This window comes from Mollisia scopiformis (genome assembly GCF_001500285.1).
Source record: "Mollisia scopiformis unplaced genomic scaffold LY89scaffold_6, whole genome shotgun sequence".
NCBI lineage: Eukaryota > Fungi > Ascomycota > Leotiomycetes > Helotiales > Mollisiaceae > Mollisia > Mollisia scopiformis.
In genome coordinates, this window is record NW_017263586.1 from 1,635,200 (window position 1) to 1,653,634 (window position 18,435).

General features: G+C 46.9%; 9 protein-coding genes across 9 annotated transcripts; 7 read left to right on the plus strand and 2 right to left on the minus strand.

Moving 5' to 3' along the window:
* Nucleotides 1-1,605: 1,605 nt before the first annotated feature.
* Nucleotides 1,606-3,201, plus strand: LY89DRAFT_705587 (o-methyltransferase-like protein; the record flags this gene model as incomplete). The annotated part of the gene is made up of 6 exons (XM_018217464.1): nucleotides 1,606-1,839; nucleotides 1,887-2,013; nucleotides 2,060-2,180; nucleotides 2,234-2,685; nucleotides 2,730-3,114; nucleotides 3,171-3,201. 5 exons carry the CDS (start codon nucleotides 1,606-1,608, stop codon nucleotides 3,059-3,061), a joined length of 1,266 nt encoding a protein of 421 aa, XP_018075179.1. The 3' UTR covers nucleotides 3,062-3,114; nucleotides 3,171-3,201.
* Nucleotides 3,202-3,745: 544 nt separating this feature from the next.
* On the plus strand, nucleotides 3,746-4,165 carry LY89DRAFT_730841 (uncharacterized protein; the record flags this gene model as incomplete). Its single annotated transcript, XM_018219518.1, has 1 exon — nucleotides 3,746-4,165. One exon carries the CDS (start codon nucleotides 3,746-3,748, stop codon nucleotides 4,163-4,165), a length of 420 nt encoding a protein of 139 aa, XP_018075180.1.
* A 230-nt stretch (nucleotides 4,166-4,395) lies between these two features.
* On the minus strand, nucleotides 4,396-5,597 carry LY89DRAFT_779523 (uncharacterized protein). Its single transcript, XM_018222301.1, has 3 exons — nucleotides 5,040-5,597; nucleotides 4,913-4,969; nucleotides 4,396-4,833 (listed from the first exon to the last, which is right to left on the minus strand). Exons 1-3 carry the CDS (start codon nucleotides 5,188-5,190, stop codon nucleotides 4,496-4,498), a joined length of 546 nt encoding a protein of 181 aa, XP_018075181.1. The 5' UTR covers nucleotides 5,191-5,597; the 3' UTR covers nucleotides 4,396-4,495.
* An 816-nt stretch (nucleotides 5,598-6,413) lies between these two features.
* LY89DRAFT_779524 (putative extracellular dihydrogeodin oxidase/laccase) lies at nucleotides 6,414-8,789 on the plus strand (the record flags this gene model as incomplete). The annotated part of the gene is made up of 8 exons (XM_018222302.1): nucleotides 6,414-6,549; nucleotides 6,600-6,619; nucleotides 6,748-6,815; nucleotides 6,919-7,007; nucleotides 7,065-7,608; nucleotides 7,725-8,291; nucleotides 8,353-8,461; nucleotides 8,514-8,789. The coding sequence occupies 8 exons, from the start codon at nucleotides 6,414-6,416 to the stop codon at nucleotides 8,709-8,711; spliced, it is 1,731 nt and encodes a 576-aa protein (XP_018075182.1). The 3' UTR covers nucleotides 8,712-8,789.
* Nucleotides 8,790-9,440: 651 nt separating this feature from the next.
* Nucleotides 9,441-10,004, plus strand: LY89DRAFT_640681 (uncharacterized protein; the record flags this gene model as incomplete). Its single annotated transcript, XM_018211674.1, has 2 exons — nucleotides 9,441-9,879; nucleotides 9,927-10,004. Exons 1-2 carry the CDS (start codon nucleotides 9,475-9,477, stop codon nucleotides 10,002-10,004), a joined length of 483 nt encoding a protein of 160 aa, XP_018075183.1. The 5' UTR covers nucleotides 9,441-9,474.
* A 788-nt stretch (nucleotides 10,005-10,792) lies between these two features.
* On the plus strand, nucleotides 10,793-11,521 carry LY89DRAFT_579498 (uncharacterized protein; the record flags this gene model as incomplete). The annotated part of the gene is made up of 1 exon (XM_018209007.1): nucleotides 10,793-11,521. A coding segment is annotated over one exon (729 nt), but the record flags the coding sequence as incomplete, so codon positions are not given.
* A 482-nt stretch (nucleotides 11,522-12,003) lies between these two features.
* LY89DRAFT_578381 (alcohol oxidase) lies at nucleotides 12,004-13,901 on the plus strand (the record flags this gene model as incomplete). Its single annotated transcript, XM_018208937.1, has 4 exons — nucleotides 12,004-12,343; nucleotides 12,387-12,981; nucleotides 13,029-13,648; nucleotides 13,693-13,901. The coding sequence occupies 4 exons, from the start codon at nucleotides 12,004-12,006 to the stop codon at nucleotides 13,899-13,901; spliced, it is 1,764 nt and encodes a 587-aa protein (XP_018075185.1).
* On the plus strand, nucleotides 13,882-15,502 carry LY89DRAFT_455914 (alpha-ketoglutarate dependent xanthine dioxygenase). The gene is made up of 4 exons (XM_018207635.1): nucleotides 13,882-13,964; nucleotides 14,018-14,507; nucleotides 14,561-14,774; nucleotides 14,820-15,502. Exons 2-4 carry the CDS (start codon nucleotides 14,085-14,087, stop codon nucleotides 15,407-15,409), a joined length of 1,227 nt encoding a protein of 408 aa, XP_018075186.1. The 5' UTR covers nucleotides 13,882-13,964; nucleotides 14,018-14,084; the 3' UTR covers nucleotides 15,410-15,502.
* LY89DRAFT_682495 (carboxylesterase-like protein) lies at nucleotides 15,435-17,266 on the minus strand. Its single transcript, XM_018214523.1, has 2 exons — nucleotides 16,885-17,266; nucleotides 15,435-16,835 (listed from the first exon to the last, which is right to left on the minus strand). The coding sequence occupies exons 1-2, from the start codon at nucleotides 17,219-17,221 to the stop codon at nucleotides 15,595-15,597; spliced, it is 1,578 nt and encodes a 525-aa protein (XP_018075187.1). The 5' UTR covers nucleotides 17,222-17,266; the 3' UTR covers nucleotides 15,435-15,594.
* Between the last annotated feature and the right edge of the window lie 1,169 nt (nucleotides 17,267-18,435).

Here is an 18,435-nt window from a genome sequence, read left to right on the forward strand (position 1 = left end):
TTCCTCAGGAATGGATCAATGGGCTTATTGAGCAGCAGGACTTCTGGGTACACGACTTAATTAAGCGATGTGGCTGGTCTACAGCTAATTAATTAATAAAATTCATGATTCTGATGCCCTGAACGCACGGACTTTTGTCCCCATGTTCGTTAGCCTCACTGAAGATATAGGCTACGTCCAATGTCGTCAGCTTGACATTTGGTTCATCGATTTGTTTGGCGTTCCTTATAAGATCAGGAATTGCTGCTAGGCCATATTGGTTGATAGCGGTCCTCCAGTATGTCTCGAGGTCGTCTTGGTATTTTCGATCATCTGGATCAACGTTGTTGAATTGCTGTCTCTCCAATTGACGCTGTTCCTCCCAGGGCAGATCCGCTCGTTTGTAAAGGGCCATGCGTGACGGTAGCGTCCCAAGTTGGAGTCGCCATCTGAGCTTCGAGGCATCCAAGACCCGAGGTTCGAAGGTTTGTTGATGGCTTTCGACATTCCTCTGTCGCATTCCTTGCCGTTACCACAGCCCAATTCTGAGGTGATCCGCATGATTGCATGGTAAAGTAAAGCCAGAGGATCAATCATTGCCGCCCTTTCAAAGTAGGGCGATGGATGGACTTCTCGTCCTTTGCTCGTTTCTGGGGAGAATCCATTGTCGAAACCTGGAAGTGCGCAATGCTCCGACCCGCTCAGGTGGCCTCTATTCTCTTTTTAAGACCTCAAGTATTGCTTTCCGTGTGCTAGGTCTTCTTCAAATGCATATTCAATAGTCGTGAGTTGAGTTTGAATTCGAAGTTGCGTCGTAGGCGCATCTTCCACGTATCCGCTACTCTTGTGGGATGTTCCTTCTGGAGGAATGTTCTGACCCTGAAGCGGGCGCAGCTGATCCTAGCCGCTTCAGGCTTGGGCTTCTTTGTGGCCGGCCCAGCACCACCAGCTCACTCCCGACTCTCTTCACTCTCCAAATTCATTATCTTAAATAACATCAAAAATCCTAGTGAGATTTCAAGTCCGCAAGAGCAGCACGAGAAGGGATTGGAGAACGTAGTCCGAGTTCCATCAACTTCTGCTACGTCGCTGCTGATAGCAGATGTCCGAATTGCGACACCCGGGAAATGTCATCCTCAGTCGCAGGGCCTGAATGGCTCTGCTCGGATCTTTTCGTTCACCATGTTCAATCATGGTCCGTCGGTTCTCTTTCCTGCTTGTTCTGCACCACGAATCGACTGAATTTGCTCGGCTTGCAAGCAGGATTAATTCGAGTTGTACGAGAGTCTCCTTCCGAAAGCCAAAGATTGATGACAAGAAAACCTAGTCGGGACAAAGTTCATCCCATGCCATCAATTATCAGTATTGGAAGAGGGGAACAACATGCCGCCCTCAGGCCAGAGCCACCCTTGAAGCTCACTTACCCCTCCACGAACAAATCGTTTGGATTATGGCGATCCATGATCATCGATTTCGTAAGGGTACAACACATCCTCATTCTTTCTTCTCGGCCCAATGTTTGAGTATCATTTTTTGGGTTCCAGTACTGCTTTCATTCAAAGAACACTCCCCAAGACCTTGCTCTTCAAAATAGCATAGCGACCTCTCTAAGTTTCCGCAGCCAACATGGATATCAAACAAATCATGACACAGCAGCATCTTGCTATCATAGCAAATTTGCAAGAGCTCACAGCTGCTGTGGGTGCATATTCTACAAAATTCGAGAGTAGTGTTTCTGTAGATGATCCAGTTGCTATGGGAGAGCTTGCACAATCCCACGTCGACATGCTTGGGAGCGTGAAGCAGATGCAGAGTGCAGTTTATGGCCCGATCAACATGGTCACATTACACTTTGAGGAAGCAAGTTCCTTTACTCTGTCCAAAATCTCCTTCATAACAAGCTTTAGTTCTTCCGCTCGGCGGCGTTCAGAAGCCTCTTGGAAATGGGAGTCGTTGATGCCTTGCCAGTTGATGGTAGTGGCATGTCGGCAACTGACCTCGCCGAGAAACTAAAAGTTGATGAAGAACTTCTCGGTCCGTGAAGAACACCTTCAACTCGGATTGGGTTAACAGTGCCTAGTCCGCTTGTTGCGTATTGTTGTGCCTACATTTTTCACCGAGTCGAGTATTGAGGTCTACGCTCATACGCCAAACTCCTTGGTATACCTATTCCCTCCGTTGAGGGGAGGCTTCATAATGATGTGAGCTTGTCCGAGATAGTTGGAAAACTCTATAAGACACTGATTGTAATTAGGTATGATGAATATGGTCCTTCAAGTGTCAAGCTCTCGGAATTCTTGAAAAAGAATGGGTATCAGAATCCAAATTCGTTGACGAATAATCCTTACACGTATGCCCACGACACGAAAGGCCTGAATATGTTCGAATTCCTCGCCAAAGATCCTATCCGATTCAAAAACTTTAATGATGCAATGCAAGCCAAGAACATGCAAAGTTCATGGCCATACAATTTGTTTCCATTCAAGGAGGAGCTCAGCAAAGTCGAAACCACAGATGAAACTGTATTACTGATCGATATCGGCGGTGGAAATGGACAAGCTGTAACTGCTATTCGAGAGCTATGTCACAGCATCAAAGGCAGGATGATTCTGCAAGACCAGGCCCAAGTGATTGAAGAAATCACTGATCCGCTACCTAACGTGGAGAAAATGCCACACGATTTCTTCGCAACACAGCCAGTCCAAGGTACGAATTAAGTTATAGTACGGTACTCCTGTTGACATATAAAGGTGCTCTGATCTACTACATCCGCCGATGCTTGCATGACTGGCCCGAAAACGAATGCGTGGCCATCCTCAAGAACATCGCCGCCGCCATGAAGCCGAGAACCTCGAGACTTCTCATATCCGAGATCGTCATGCCGCAAGGTGAGATAGACAATGAGACGTCGTGGTACGACATTTGTATGTTGATGTTCAGCGGTATGGAGCGATCGGAAAAGCAATGGAAGGCTTTGCTTCACAAGTCTGGCCTCACACTGTTGCAAATACATGGCGCTATCGGAGGCAGTAACCACCGCGTGCTTGAAGCCGTTCTCAAGCAATCGACATGCATCATCTGATGATTCCATTTACTCGGAGTTCGACTTGGAGGAATCGGGAACTGTAAGAGAAGGTGTGTTTGCTGCGCCTCTCGCTTTCGCATATACTCAGTAGTCTGTGTATTTATAGCAAACTATCGCTGCGCCAACTCAGATCAGGGTGGTTTAGACTCAGCTCAACTCCATCAGGGGTTGCAGTGCAGCTACATGTCATTCGCACTTCATTTTCCTCGGCTTCGGAAACCTGGAATCACGTGAAGCAGGTGGTCCTTCATTGCTGCGCGAATAGTTCTCCCGTTCGCAAATTCCTTGGTCATTCGGCGCTGGAAATCTTACGAAAAATAAAGATCTATGGAGCCGCAGAGCGTTCGGACCCAGCTTTCGATGCGAGAGAGCCCTACGACCGAGGAATATCACAGCCTTCGCCAAAGCCTCTTATCAGGAATCACTAGCCACAGTAGCCAGCGTGAGAACCACATTGTATGGTAGAGCCATGAATCTTGGTATATATCCCCCTCAAGTTCTATGTTTTGTTATTCTTCATTCCATAACCATCAAATTCAAAACAACAAGCTCATCTTTCTTTCGTCTCTTTTCCTTGAGTCTTTTCATTTCTGTTATCACACAGTCGTTCAATATCATTCTATCCTATTTTCAAGCCCTCTTGCTTAATTCGAAGAACCAATCCAAAAACCCGAAATCAACATGTTCTCCTCAAGCATCATCGCCGCCCTCACCGTCCTCTCCACCCTCTCCATGGCAGCCCCAACACCAGCCTGCCACGACTGCCTAGGTCCTTCTGGCCCTCAATCTCTCGTCAACCCAGTCGTCAACATCGAAGTCGTAACCTCCCTCGGTCTCGATCCAAACAAGACTTCCTACCTTGTCCCAACATCTATCAATGTCCCTACTCCTTGCTATGCCTCTGATGGAGTTTCCCGCTGCACGACTTCAGAGCTGATCTTGTCCACCGTTGCCAATACTACGGATACAACCTACATCGAATGCCGTGTCTACGAAGACTTCAAGGCCACGATCGGTGGCACGGTCTTCAATCAGTCGATGCCAGTTCAGATCTCCACCAACACGGACTTTGTGGGAAGTTGGTTGTGTTACATTGTTTAATTGGCTGGGGCTATGATCCGGAGGTTGGTCGAATATGTGGGACGCCGGGAATTATGTTTGAATTAGACTGTCGATTTTGGAATTCTGTTTAACTTCATGTGCGCCATTCGTTCAGCGGTATATAATAATCATGACACCGTCGTCAAGTTTCGGTCTAAGAATGAAAGAGTGTCACCAAAAATGTTGATTAACAGAACATACTACAACGAAAAAGCTGCAGCAAAAGAATTCCAAGTTTACCAATAATAGCATACAACTAAGCCAATGTGTATACCCCTCTCGACATTTCCGTCACCCTTTCTATCAATCTACACGCACCATGCACTTGACCTAGGAGGGGCCCGTAGTCTGCAAAGTGACAGGGATAGCACCATCCTTGTGAGACCCATCCGCATTCCACTTTATCAAGTATTGGTCGGTACCCTCAATTTCCTCAGCCCAAAACTCCGAAGTCAAGACACTGTCAGCTTTGTACTGGACGACTGAACCGTAAGTCAAGAAACCCGAGGTAACGGTACCAGATGGAGTGGTCCCGTTAATCACAAATCCTACGGGCTCGTAGGAATCATCGCTTGGAATGATATAGAACACCCCCGAGGTTGTGGTGGTGCTGTTGGTGGAGTTGAGGGTCACAGTCCAGTCAGCCGTACCCTTAGGAGAAATTGACCCTAACGAATGGAAGTCCCCAGTCAGTCGCATGTTCTTATTGTCTCTGATGTATGAATCACTAAGGCTGAGTTGTCTTACATGTAATGGAAGATAGGTTTGCAGGCTGAACTTCAGCGTTGGAGACGTAGGCATTTCCTGAGTGTGTTAGGAATCTCTCTCGACAATGGAGTTTGTACCAAGTGATCAAATAGAATGTAAGTCATACCGCTTGAATCAGCAAGAATTGGTCGACCAGCAATGGTGCTGCCGTAGGCATAAATTGTAACGTCGCTGGTCGCAGCGCGCTTGTTCTCGGCATGGGGAATGGCTGAGGCGCCAGCAACCAAGAGCCACTGAACCAAAGGGGAGAGAATCATGGCAAATAGGTGCCGATGAGAAGCCTAAGTTTGAGAACGAAGTTTGGAGAATGAGTGAAAGTGAATTGTTGCTGGTTTTTGGCGTCTTTGGAATAGATGTATAGTTGAGTGATCAAGTGAGTAGGAACCGCCGTAGGGATATAACATAAATCCAAATAGGGCATTTTTGCTCTAGCCCAGTACTGCATGCGAGTAGTTGTCGTGCTGCCAAAAAATCAGTGTTGAAATTCGTCGCTCGTTCGAGTGCTCCACTGTCGACGCTCTCCACGCGTCGATGGAACGCCCAATCCGTACAACTGCTTCCAAGTTGTCAAGTCCCGAAGTAGGTGTCAGGGGGAATAGCCAAGAAACGTGTGGCCATTATGGGGCCGAGATCTGCAAGCCGGACCCAGGAAATCACACAGGAATAGAATGGTGGAGGTTGCTAGTATGTTGACGACTTGGATAGCGTCTCAATCGCACAGGTCGGGCAGTGGGTCGTCCTCGGTTAGTAGTACCCGTCTTGGCTATGTGATTAGACTATTGTTCCTGCAGATCACCGGGATGACGAATCCAGGGTCCGGGTCTTTACTCGAGCTCGAGCTTGAGTAAGGTGTTGGACATCAATGACAGTGAAACTTTGAAGGAATTTGGTAAAATCTTACCGTAACATTCATGATATACAAGAACGTCGTCGAGAACTTCTCAATTAATTAAATATTCTTACATCCAATCGTATCCACCTGAACAATATATATGGCGCTTCAAGCATTTTCTTCGCACAGTTTTGTTCGCATGGTATCCTCTAAGGGAGTGGCGGCAATTCCTAGACAAGACTACCCCTATCGTGGCTCCGGTTATTGAGAGGGCACGAGCTATTGAATACGGTCTGTGGACATGCTTACGTGGAGAAGCACTTCATCATGTGGGCAGACGAACGTTCTTTTTCCGTACCGTGTACGGTTGTATGCTCCTGGGTGATACAATGAGCTATTTTGAAATTGGCATGAGTATTAGTGCTCCGGAGACGAGGCAAGCACTAATTGTTCCGGCGATTCAATCGTTTACATGTTCCAAATATGGCTTTTGAGGAGTTGAGTCATGAGAATTTTGAGCATCGAGATGTTGTTATAAAATAGTCTCTTCTGCAGCAAGTCGAGGACGATCAGCTATCACAGCTTCCTCATTCATTGAATCTTCACTCTTTCCAGCATTTCTTATCTGTCTTCTCTTAATAAAATATAATGCGTTTTCGAAATGTGCTGGTGTCTTTGGCATTAGCTTCTACTACTCTAGCAGCCCCGAAGGCCCTCCCTCAGTCTGTCCATTCAGTGTCTAAGAGATGTACAAATTCTGCGACTTATCGTGCTTGTTGGGGAGGTAAGATTATCTTGAGAACTTTGGCTCTATATCAGCTAATCCTTGTACAGACTATGATCTTTCGACAAATGTAAGTCGATTAGAAACTCTGAGGATCGAAACATCCCTATCTGAGACTGCGTCACTAGCGTGTACTGTTATACACTGTCCTTTTGATGAAACTATTTAGTTCATAATTAATTTTGCTTTTTATTGCAGTATTACGATGTCGTGCCAGATACTGGCGTCATCCGGGAATACTGGTTTAGTATCGAGAACATCACTTGGTAAGTTAACTTCTATTTCAGCTGTTTGGAAGTTTAGAAGTCAAGTTCGACTCTTCAGGCTATTAAGTTTCCCTTGAAGACCTGCATATTAACCTCTAGTTAGTGCCCCTGACGGCGTCTCGCGTGTTTGTCTTGCAGTTAACGGCACTATACCTGGCCCAACCATCATTGCTGGTTGGGGTGACACCATTGGTGAGTTATACTTTATTAGCCATTCAAACGTCTAGGAAGTGTATTGACTCCTCGCAGTGATCCATGCTACCAATAATATGGAAAACAATGGATCCAGTATCAATTTCCACGGTATTCGCCAGAACTATACGAACCTGATGGATGGTGTTCCTTCAGTCACACAATGCCCAATCGCCCCCGGCACCACCTACACCTACACGTGGAGAGCGACCCAATATGGCTCTTCATGGTATCACTCTCATTTTTATGTTCAAGCATGGGATGGTATTTTCGGAGGAATCCATATCAATGGACCAGCTACTGCGAACTACGACGTTGATGCGGGAACTTTAACCCTGGGCGACTGGTCTCACTTGACGGCAGATGTAGAAATGGTCTCAGCAATTCAAAACGGACCGCCTACTCTCTCTAATGGTCTGATCAATGGCACAAACACTTGGAATGAGTCCGACGGAACTGTCATTGGCTCACGTTTCGAAATGGATGTCGTTGCTGGGCAATCCTATCGTCTTCGAATTATCAATGTAGCGGCTGACTCGCAAATCAAATTTTCAATTGATAACCATACTCTGGAGGTCATTTCAACCGACTTTGTCCCTATGTACGTATTTTATACCCTCAATTTTGTTTTTTTCAGGATGTGGATATGAAGTCAGGAGCCTCATTCTCCATCTTTTCACAAAACCTAGCAATATCACATACTAATGCTCCCGGCAGTGTTCCGTATAGCACGGACGTGGTTTCTATTAGCATAGGCCAAAGATATGATGTTGTCTTTACTGCCAACGCGACAGCAGATAACTACTGGCTACGAGCTGTCATACAAACTGCTTGCAGCGACAATGAGTACCCGGATAATGTCTTAGGTATAATTCGGTACGATGCAGACTCAACAGATGACCCGACTTCGAGTGGTACAGACGCCGCTGTAACCAATGGTCTTACCTGCGAAGATGAAGATGCTTCTCTACTTGTTCCATATCTCGCTATTGTTGCTTCGGACGAACCAGATTACTCTGACGACTTTGCGGTCCAACTTGTAGAGGCGTCCGTTGGTGGATTGTGGGAAATGGGTAATAGCTCATTCTTCAACTATTGGGACTATCCGACAGTGCTTCAAGCTTACGAAGGCAACGACACTTGGACTGATGGACAGCAAGTGTACGCTTTCCCTGATGCGGATCGATGGGTCTACTTCATCATTCAAACTACCAATGCACAACCACATCCGCTACATCTCCATGGCCACGATTTTTGGGTGATCGGGCAGGGGACTGGAACGTAGTACGTACCATTCCTAGCAATCAACTTTGCGGATAATTTATTAATTCTAACCACCATGCAGTGACTCTGCCACTGCAAATTTGACCCTCGTCAACACCCCTCGAAGAGATGTCGCGCTACTCCCGGGAGATGGATATCTCGTCATTGCATTCTACACTGACAATCCGGGTGTAAGCTCTACTTCTTCTCCAGGTCACCGCCGATGGCTAACAAGACTGGTAGGCTTGGTTGATGCATTGCCACATTGCTTGGCACACCACGGAAGGTCTAGCTATTCAACTCCTGGAGCGAGAGGCAGACTTCGTACCTCTTATTGACGATACGATTTTGAACTCTACTTGCGCTTCTTGGGATGCTTACACACCTGAATCGGTGGACGACAGTGTCCAAGCATCTCCAGTGTACGACAATGGTATTTAAACTTTGCAATGCGCTCTCGGAGCAGATGCGTTGCTCGCAGAACCGACAGAGGGTATGGAGGCGCGGAGTAATGGGACGGGGTATCACTAGTTTGTCTGATAGATAGGCCTTTTTTTCTTAGTTCTCGAAGGCGACCTTGATCTTGACTTTGATACACAGAGCTTAGGCGTTTGGATTGAACAAGAATCTATCATGTGACCTCTCGAGTACGAGACCGATACGAGATCGAGTCCTTGATACCAAGACATGTCAACGTCCTCTGATATTATAAACTTCGTCTCATCAAAGCTGTCAATTTGCCGAAGCTTCGCCTGCAACAATGTCCAAACAAGACTGTTACAGCTTGGCGATCCACCACCAAACACAGTTCGTTTCGCCCACGAGAAACAAGCTTTTTGGCCATTGGCAATAATCCGAATTCGAGACCAGTTTTTCATCCTCCATACATGCAAGCACTTGCGTACGACTGGAAGGTTATCTGTGAGGCAGTCAAAATATCATCGGATGCGGATCAAACCGACTTGGCAAACGCAAAGTTCAGATGCTATAAACGGATAGACGTCCAGCCCATGCAATTTTCTGTTCATCTCAATATTGCTCTTTCCTGCTCATACATTCGCTGTGCTGGCCACTCATTTCATCTGTCACTCTCTTCAATACCGTCATAATGATCTCAAATATCCTCCTTCTAGGCACACTTGCCTCCACAGCCTGGTCTCACGGCTTAATCACCTCAGCTCCATCGCGGGCCGTTGGGCCGGCGATGTCAGCGGCATGCGGAGCTTCAGTAGCTGCACTCGTCCAAGCCGACAATACCAGTCACGTAGAAGGCATGCCCGAAGCCGCTGCAGCAGAAGCAGGATTCAACAGCACCGCATGCAACGTTTTCCTATGCAAGGGGCTTCAGTTCGCGGATAACACTGCCCAGGTGCAGAACTTCACAGCTGGCCAGGTCGTTAATATGCGAGCAAGTATTCCAATTCTTCACGAAGGACCAATGAATGTCAGCGTCGTCAACACGAAGACTAATACTGCCATTGGGGGCCCGTTGATCAGCTTCGTAAGCTATGCAGATGAGTCTTTGGCAGCACTTCCTGCGAATAACACCAACTTCAATGTCACCATCCCAACAACTTTGGGATCTACTTGCACTGTGGCTGGTACTTGCGTAAGTTTAAGCTGCTTGGATATGAAGTTGATGCTGACAATATGCAGGTTCTTCAATGGTTCTGGTTCGGAACTGCCGCTGATCAGACATACGAATCTTGCGTCGATATGGTTGTAGCTGCATGAAATACTACGGGGGTAGAGAAGGGGTAGAAGTGTAGTGCATCGCATAGAAGACAATAGAAAATATATCTAATGATTGTGAACGCAATGATGTATTGTGTATTCTTGAGGGAATCTCGAGATGGAATGACCGCTGCATGCGAGTGCAGCAATTCTTCCTGCAAGCAGAGCGAGAAGAACAAAGAAGAGGATAAGCTAATGAGCAAAAACATCATGCAAGTTCACGTACTTGAAGGAATCGACAATTATCAAGAAGATGTTGCAATGTTGACCGTCAAGGTAGATATCACTTGGCCTTTTAGGTGGGGTCAGAGAATGTCCCAAATCTCTGATGGATTGTTGACATTTGAGTGAACACGCAAACAATTGAAGTGCTCATTGCACAACCCAATGAACAATTCAATATGTGAGCAGTCGAGATCGAGAACGTGGAAGGAAATTGTGAGAAGGAACTCGAGAGGTGACATCAGGGGCTCGAGCTGAGACGCGTTGGCTGTCGATCCCCGACGCGTTTCCTCCAAAACACAACACAACAACATCCACACGCATCCATTAACCATAACACGACTCTTACGCTCACGATACGACAACAGGAGGCAGGATGTCCCAATCTCCAGTCCGCCAGCCATTGGCTCCCTCCACTACCAATGCTAATGTCAACCGTCTGAGCATTGCGTCTCTGCTGGAGAAACCACAAGAGAAACCTGCCGCAGTAAGACATCCACCCAGCTTCAGCCTTAACACCGACTAATCTTCCGCAGCCTGCCAAACGCAAGGCTGCCGAGATTGAAGAGATCGATAGCGATGATGACCGCCTCTGTCGCGTCGACAAGAACTGTAATCAAGTCCGTACACTGATTCGAAACTTCCTGAATGCTGGCGAGATGAAAGTCACCGAGTTCCAGAGAGCCATCGGCTGCTCGGCCAATGCATACACTCGATTCATGGGTCAGAATGGACCAGATAAAGGCAGCGGATCGGATGTGTACTACAACGCTTTCAAGTTCTTCAAGAAACGGGAGCTGCAGGGTATCAAATTGCCCAAGAAGAAGGCAAAGCCAGCCGAGGAAGCTGCAAAGAACGATGTTTCTGGCATTCACCTTGAGGGCGAAACAGATCAATCTGTACCCGTCTACGACTCCTGCGATGAAATCCGTAGAAAGATCAGGGCCTACCTTCCAACGCCCGGCGTCACCCAAGCTGGCTTCCTCCGCGAGATTGCGAAGACATACCCGGAAGGCAAGAAGATACAGTCAAAGGTGCTGAACGACTTCTTGGGTAAACGAGGACCAAATGCTGGAAATACAAGCTCGGTCTTCTATGGTTCGTACGTCTTCTTCGAGAAGATGCGCATCAGGGACAAAAAGCCAAAGTCCAAGCATAGGGAGACCATGGAGAAAGAATACGGAAGTGAGGGAATGGATACCAAACACAGGCTCGATGGTGGTATTTGGTGTTTGCAAGGAGAGCGACCATACGAGGATAAATACGGAAAAGTTCATATCGATGGTCGCTTTTGATCGACAAGCGCTCTCAGCACATTGTACACTATGTTTGGAGTTTTGGTAGATTTGTCTCCTCGAGGAATGTTGGCCATTGTTGATTTAGCTGGATTTGGTAGTTTTGTTTGTATTTGTATGTTGATTTGTATTTTGATTTTGCAAATGCGCAGGTAGATGTCGGCGGAGTCTAGCTGGTCATCTGCAAGGCACAAAGAGCGGGGAGAATATGCGGGGTGGCGGAATGCGGGGATGGTCGGCCGTTCTTTCGGCGTGCGTCGAGGAGCAGCAAGGACATCATTCCTTTCTGAGTATCGAGCTCGTTGTATCCTGACCGTAATCGTTTTGCCAAGCGGGTAGCTAAGGATCTTGGGATTTGTATTTGTCATAGCACGATGCAAGTCGTATCGATGCCTTTGTACCTTTTTCACATCTCAGTCTATATGAATTTAATCATTCCCCAAGAACAGAATGCTCAGCGCGGCACCCAGGCATCAAGCACCATGCGGCTCAAAGTTTGGCTCAGCTTTCCTTTTGTCTTCACTGGTGTTGCTGCTTCTGAGCTTTGCCTCGATCGATACGACTACATTGTTGTAGGCGGAGGGCCTGGCGGCCTGACTGTAGCAAATCGTCTGTCTGAGGTCTCGGGAATTTCTGTTGCTGTGATTGAAGCTGGCAGAGAAGTATTCAATAATCCGAATGTGACGAGCGTGGACGGCTTCACTACTGCCCTGAACACAGCGATTGACTGGCAATACATCTCAACAAATCAATCCTACGCATCAGGTCAGACTCTTGCATATCACGCAGGGAAGGCTTTGGGCGGAACGAGCACAATAAATGGTAGGGAATTGACCAGCATTCGTTCTGTTACTGAAACTGGCAGGAATGACCTATGTTCGCGCTGAAAAGTCACAGATCGACTCGTGGGGTGCCATTGGCAACGCTGGATGGAGTTGGGATGACCTTTTCTCGTACTACAAAAAAAGTGAGAGCCTGACCCTCCCGACTGCAGCGCAACTTTCATCTGGTGTCACTTTTGTACCCAATGACCATGGAGAGAGTGGTCCTCTGAAAGTCGGATATCCATATGGACTCTTAAATGGTTCTTTTCACACTGTTGTCGAGAACACTTGGCAAGCTCTTGATCTTCCCCATAATCCAGACGTCAATGGTGGCAGCGTTCGAGGTTATACGATATGGCAAAGCACGTTGGACATGGTAGCAAACGTGCGAGAAGATGCTGCAAGAGCATATTACTACCCTGTAGAACTCAGGCCGAATTTACATGTGTTCCTCAACACGACAGTCAACAGGATTGTGTGGGGAAACAGCGATGGAGCTGCTGTTGCGTCAGGGGTAGAGATTACTTTTTCGAATGGTTCCATTAGCATCCTGAAGAGCAGGCGCGAGGTGATCTTGTCAGCTGGATCATTGAGGAGTCCAGCTATTCTTGAGCTCTCGGGGATTGGAAACCCAAGGTACGAAGTCTACATTCGGTATATGTATCTACTAAGATCCATGTCAGCATTCTAGACAAGTACGGAATTGGTGTCAAAGTCGACCTACCTGGCGTTGGAGAGAATCTGCAGGATCAGCCGAACAACAATTTCATTTCTTCAACAAACTCAACCTTTAATGGCTCAATCGTTTACGTTGCTTACGGATCGATGCCCGATTTCTTTGATGATTGGGACGCGAACATAAATATCTCGTCGTATGCAGAGAGTGTTTCTGCTGCCATCAACAACACCATTGCCGCTGCCTCGTTGGAATACCTCTTCGGCATCCAATACAAACTCCTTCAAAACGGCATCCCCAACGCTGAAACGATCATGGAGACGACTTTGAATCTTGGGCTTGGACCGAATGGTCTCTTGGTCTCACCTTTCTGGCTCCTGATGCCCTTTTCTCGGGGCAATGTCCACATCAGCTCTAGGGACCCAAAAGTATATCCAACGATAAATCCAAACTTCTTCCTTGTAGACTTTGATCTCAAAGTCCAGATGGCACTTGCGAAATGGACGCGGAAGTTCTTGGCCACTGAACCGATGAAGAGTCTGATTACGGCTGAAGTTTCTCCTGGGTTCACTGCCCTGCCTGAAAATGCTACTGATGCAGAGTGGGAGAGCTGGGTGAAGACTGCTTGTAAGTGTGGTTCCTGATAGATAGAGTAATGCTAATTATGATAGTTTCTAGTAATTCTCATCCCCTTGGAACAGCTGCGATGATGCCTAGAAAGTTGGGAGGAGTTGTCGATGGAAAGCTTAAGGTTTATGGGACGGAGAATGTCCGGGTTGTGGATGCTTCTGTGATGCCATTTCAAGTAAGTGGGCATCTCACGAGTACGATCTATGCGATTGCAGAGAAGGCTTCGGACATGATCAAGGAAGCGATGTAGTAAAAGTTGTGGAGAGCTTTGTACTATCGGAGGCCTCCGGTAATCAATCCAGACGAAAGTGGGGTACGATCAAACCTCGCCTCATGCATATCTTATCTCATCTCATATCTATCCAGTTTCATCGCGTCCAAAGAACAAGAGTTCTCGATCTTGAACCCAATTTCTTTCACTACCATTCTCAAAATGCCTTCTGCAATACTACCCAGTTCTCCCTTGTTCACAATCCAACAACTCTCGCCGGAGCTCCGCAAAGATACTCTCATCGGGGCGGAAGTATTGCTAAACAACAGTGATGGCTCGATTGACCCATCAACATTCACTCCAGATAACATCTCAATCTTGCGCCAAGCCCTCTACGAGAACTCCGTACTCGTGTTCCGGAAGCAGCAAGGCATTGATCCTCTTGCTCTGGAACAATTGGCCGCAATCTGGGATGAGGATATGATTAATGTGCACTCTGCTGGCAAGGACCAAGTTCGTGATCCGAGGAGCATCTTATCACGCAACAATGGAGCAAGACTTCCTGCTGCTCCGAATGTGCAAGTGATTGGGAATGGAGAATTTCATAACTATGAGGGCCTTGAGTATATGAACTTGCGGCATGTTGTGAGTATCGCTCAAATACTTTCGAGGAATACCAGGCTTATGAAGAATCGCAGGACTCGGCAGAGTTCCACGCTGAACCATTGACTGAAGACGAACTCGCAGATGGGCAGACAAGATTCTATCGGTGGCATCAAGATGCTCCACTCTATGAAAATCTTCCTGGAAAAGTGACTCTGATCCACGCAGTGGTTGTGCCAAAACTGCCTAATCAGAAAATCAAATTTCAAGATGGGCAGGAGATGAAGCTACAAGCTGGATCAACAGCATGTGCGTAGATTTGCTCCAAACGCTTGTACAATTCTGACCAAGCAGTCATATCCGGAGCCAAGGCATTTCAGCTCCTCACCCCGGAAGAACAAGAATTCGCCCTCAACACAACGGTCCAGTATGCCCCGAGAGCATATGAATGGATTCGAAATGCAAAAGCTACATCTGATGGTTTGGGGATTGTAAAGGTTGGAGCCGAAGCAAAAGAAGAGGATCTCCCACCTTGGACCTGGGACAAGGTTCAAGCGTTCCCTGTTCGTCTACATTTATGTCTCAGATACCTACTAATAGCATCCCAGATGGCTTGGAAGAACCCAGGGAAACCTTCACAACCCCATCTCCAGATCCTCGGGTGCTGCGTTCATTCTCTTCGTACCACCGACACCAAGACTGGAGCAGTGACTGGAATCGATGATTTAGCAGAGACAAGGAGAATTTGTTATGAGATGCAGAGAAAGGTAGTAAAACCGCAACACGTGTATGCTCATCACTGGGAAGAAGGAGATTTGGTTATCTTCCATAATTATGGGGTTTGGCACTCAATTACGGGGCAGTTGGGAACTACGCAACGATTGATGTGGCAAGTTACGATGCGGAGTGGGAAAGAGCCAGAACCTGCGAGAATTAACCCCTGATGCGATGTAGGAAGTGCTTTCAATTTTGCTCTCTGAGAGCTGACCTCCTGTAAAATCAAATTTCCGTATTTAAGTCTGATTCAGGAAAGGCTGCCTAAGAAGACAAGGTTCAAAATCTCTCAAATAATCGTAATCTCGTCTTGAGACTATTTGTCTCAGGAGCTACCAAACTGGACGACAAATTCTTAAAGTCTTGGTTTCGATAACGGAGTTGCCTTTGTCACCTCCCTCGTCACCTCCCATATCGGCAACTTGGCTTTCCAGACCTCATCTTCCAGGACTTCGATCTTTCCATCTGCGGTAATGTACCTTACTTGATCTACTGATTTTGTGCCCCATGCCACCTTTCTACCATCGATGAAGGCAGCTATCGGCTTTAGCCATTCTCGAATGAAGACTTTCTCCGAATCTTCGAGAGTGTCCCCATTTCCAAAGAACCAAATTGACATGTCCGTAGTATGGGTGGCGCCAAATTCCCTTGGAAATTTCTTGTCAACACTCTTAGTCCGCCAGTCGATTCTGTATCGGTGGATGGTAGAAATTGGCAGTGACATCGAGATCGAGTTAACGTATCCTCGCATAGTGGAATGAATTTGCATATCGGCATAGAGTCTCCCAAAGATGTCTTTCCAATACTCTTTCGAAAGCGACACAACCGAAGACTTGTAAGGAGTAGAGACTGCTTCTGCAACGTGTCGAGGGTAGTCCCAACTAAGTCGATCAATCAAGCTGTGGTAAGATGTTGGCGGGTACACGTTCTTGTACCCATGGAACTCTTGCGTCAGATCTCCAATGACTGTCTGAATTCCGAGCTGATTGAGGCGTTCCCCGAAACGTCCCGAAAATATGCTTGGGAAGAGATCCTCCGACATGAAATCGCCGTCAAGGATGGGACGGAAGAACTTTTGCTTCATAGAATCAACGGCAGTGACAAGCAGATCTGCTGGCAAGCTCCTCAGCTTCTTCACCTTCTCGGCAGGACTGTCGCTTGAAGAGACCCCCAAAACATATAGCAGATCGTCGAATTGCTGCTGCACTTCAGACAAAACCTTGGGCTGTACGCCGCATCCATTCGATAATTGAAACACACGTCGAATTATTTGCTCTCTAGCATTCGGCCCAATGTCATAAGCAAGTTGGTGAAATGTAGCATATGACCCTGCAGAGAGACCACCCACTGTGATGTTCTCCGGATTACCACCGAAATATCTGATGTTCTCGTAAGTCCATTCCAGAGCCAGACGTTGATCCCAGAATCCGAAATTTGCAGCTGGTGAGCCGTCTTCCCATAGTTCTCTGGATGCCAGGAATCCGAACAGCCCAAGTCGATACCCGGGCGAGACGATGATGCATTTGACGTCCGTTTCAGCAATGAGAGCCGAGGGGTCATCATAGTTGTTGGAGCCGAATTGAAGGAAACCGCCATCTTCGGCTGTTAGTCAAAGCTAAAAGTATCTCTGCTTACAAGAACTCACGAATGTAAAAGAGTACGGGCCATCCATCCTTGGGGGGTTTCCCGAGAGGAACCCAAATGTTTGACTGTAAACAGTCTTCATCATGCCTCGGGGATTGACGTCCAAAGACTCGAGGCTGAGGGCAGACAGAGCTCGGCTTCCTGTATTGCCCTGGAGCTGCATCTGATCCGTACGAAAACGATTCAGGAAGAGGTTGTGGTTTTCGCCAACGATAGTGGCCGACAGGTGGGGTAGCATACGGCACACGCGAGAAACGATGGCATTTTGGCTTCTGCGTCACAGAGTCTAATAGTGTGACGCCCTCGAGAACGCCTTTGCCAGGATTGATAACTTTCATTGCGGCGAGGAAAGCCTGTAAGCCCTCTGGTTATGAGGACAGGAGGGGATGAGGTGGGATGATAACCGAGGTTGATACCACGTGATGACCGTTTACCCCTTTTCTTGGAGTTTGCATTAGCAGGAAAGAAGATCCGACGAGTAACGTGCATCCCTGCGTCGAGAGACGCACCCCGTGACGAGACGAACCATCGGTACTTTGAATTCAATTGATTCTAAATTTGTGAATCCATTGAAAATTCCAGTATTTTTATATCAATCATATTATATGACCACTTCTAAACAGTCCAAACCCTGGCTACTCTGAAAATTACGATTGCATTGTCGCTGTCGCGCCTAATTGCACAAGATGTTATTTATAGTAAAATAGGACCCCTTGTCCTATAACACTATAACGAGCTCTTTGCGCCTTTTGAACTTATAAAACAGTTTGATTTGGGTTTCCGAGCCTCGCCACAATACTGAAAAAATATTATTAGCCTTGTGGTGACTGGGGAGTACTTTATTATGCAACGTCGCCACATGGGTTAATACCTCCAATCAAGCGATCAAGGGTTCCTGGTCATGGTTACAGTAATTAAATTACGGCGTATTTATCAAAGGCTGTGGCTGCACGGCTGCTAAGCGTGTGGCTGCGTGTGGCGGACTACCGAGAATTCCGTTTTCTCGATATACTCCGAGTTGCACCGTACCCTCTCAAGTGGGAGCAAAAAGTGGCCGATATTGCCCAAATCGGCTGACTTCTCTTTCGGCTGTCGCGACGAACTTTAATAGAACGATCAATATCTACAGTTGTCAGCCCTGGTATCCATAGGGAATCCGCTCCTTTATCGCCGCCACTGCCACTATTAATTACTGTGTTGCGTCCTTTAAAGCTGGTCTATACATCAGCAAGTCCCACCTCATATCTGTCATATATAGAAATATAGACTAATCTAAAAGATTCTAGAGACCAAGTGGCAATTACAATTTACTATAAATCTACCCGCTCCCCTAGAACCCTCTATGAAATAGAGATAAAAAGAAAAAATATATAATATATGGAGATAGTAGATAATACAATGTTTTACTCTATACTACGTCGAGCCTATAAGCTTGGGCCTTGGTTTAAACTGAAGACACGAAAGTCTTCCTAACGAATGTCCTAAAACCATAGATTCTCTTCCAGTACTCGTCGGTTCATCGACTCTGCCTCTTCATATCTTCCCTGGCTCT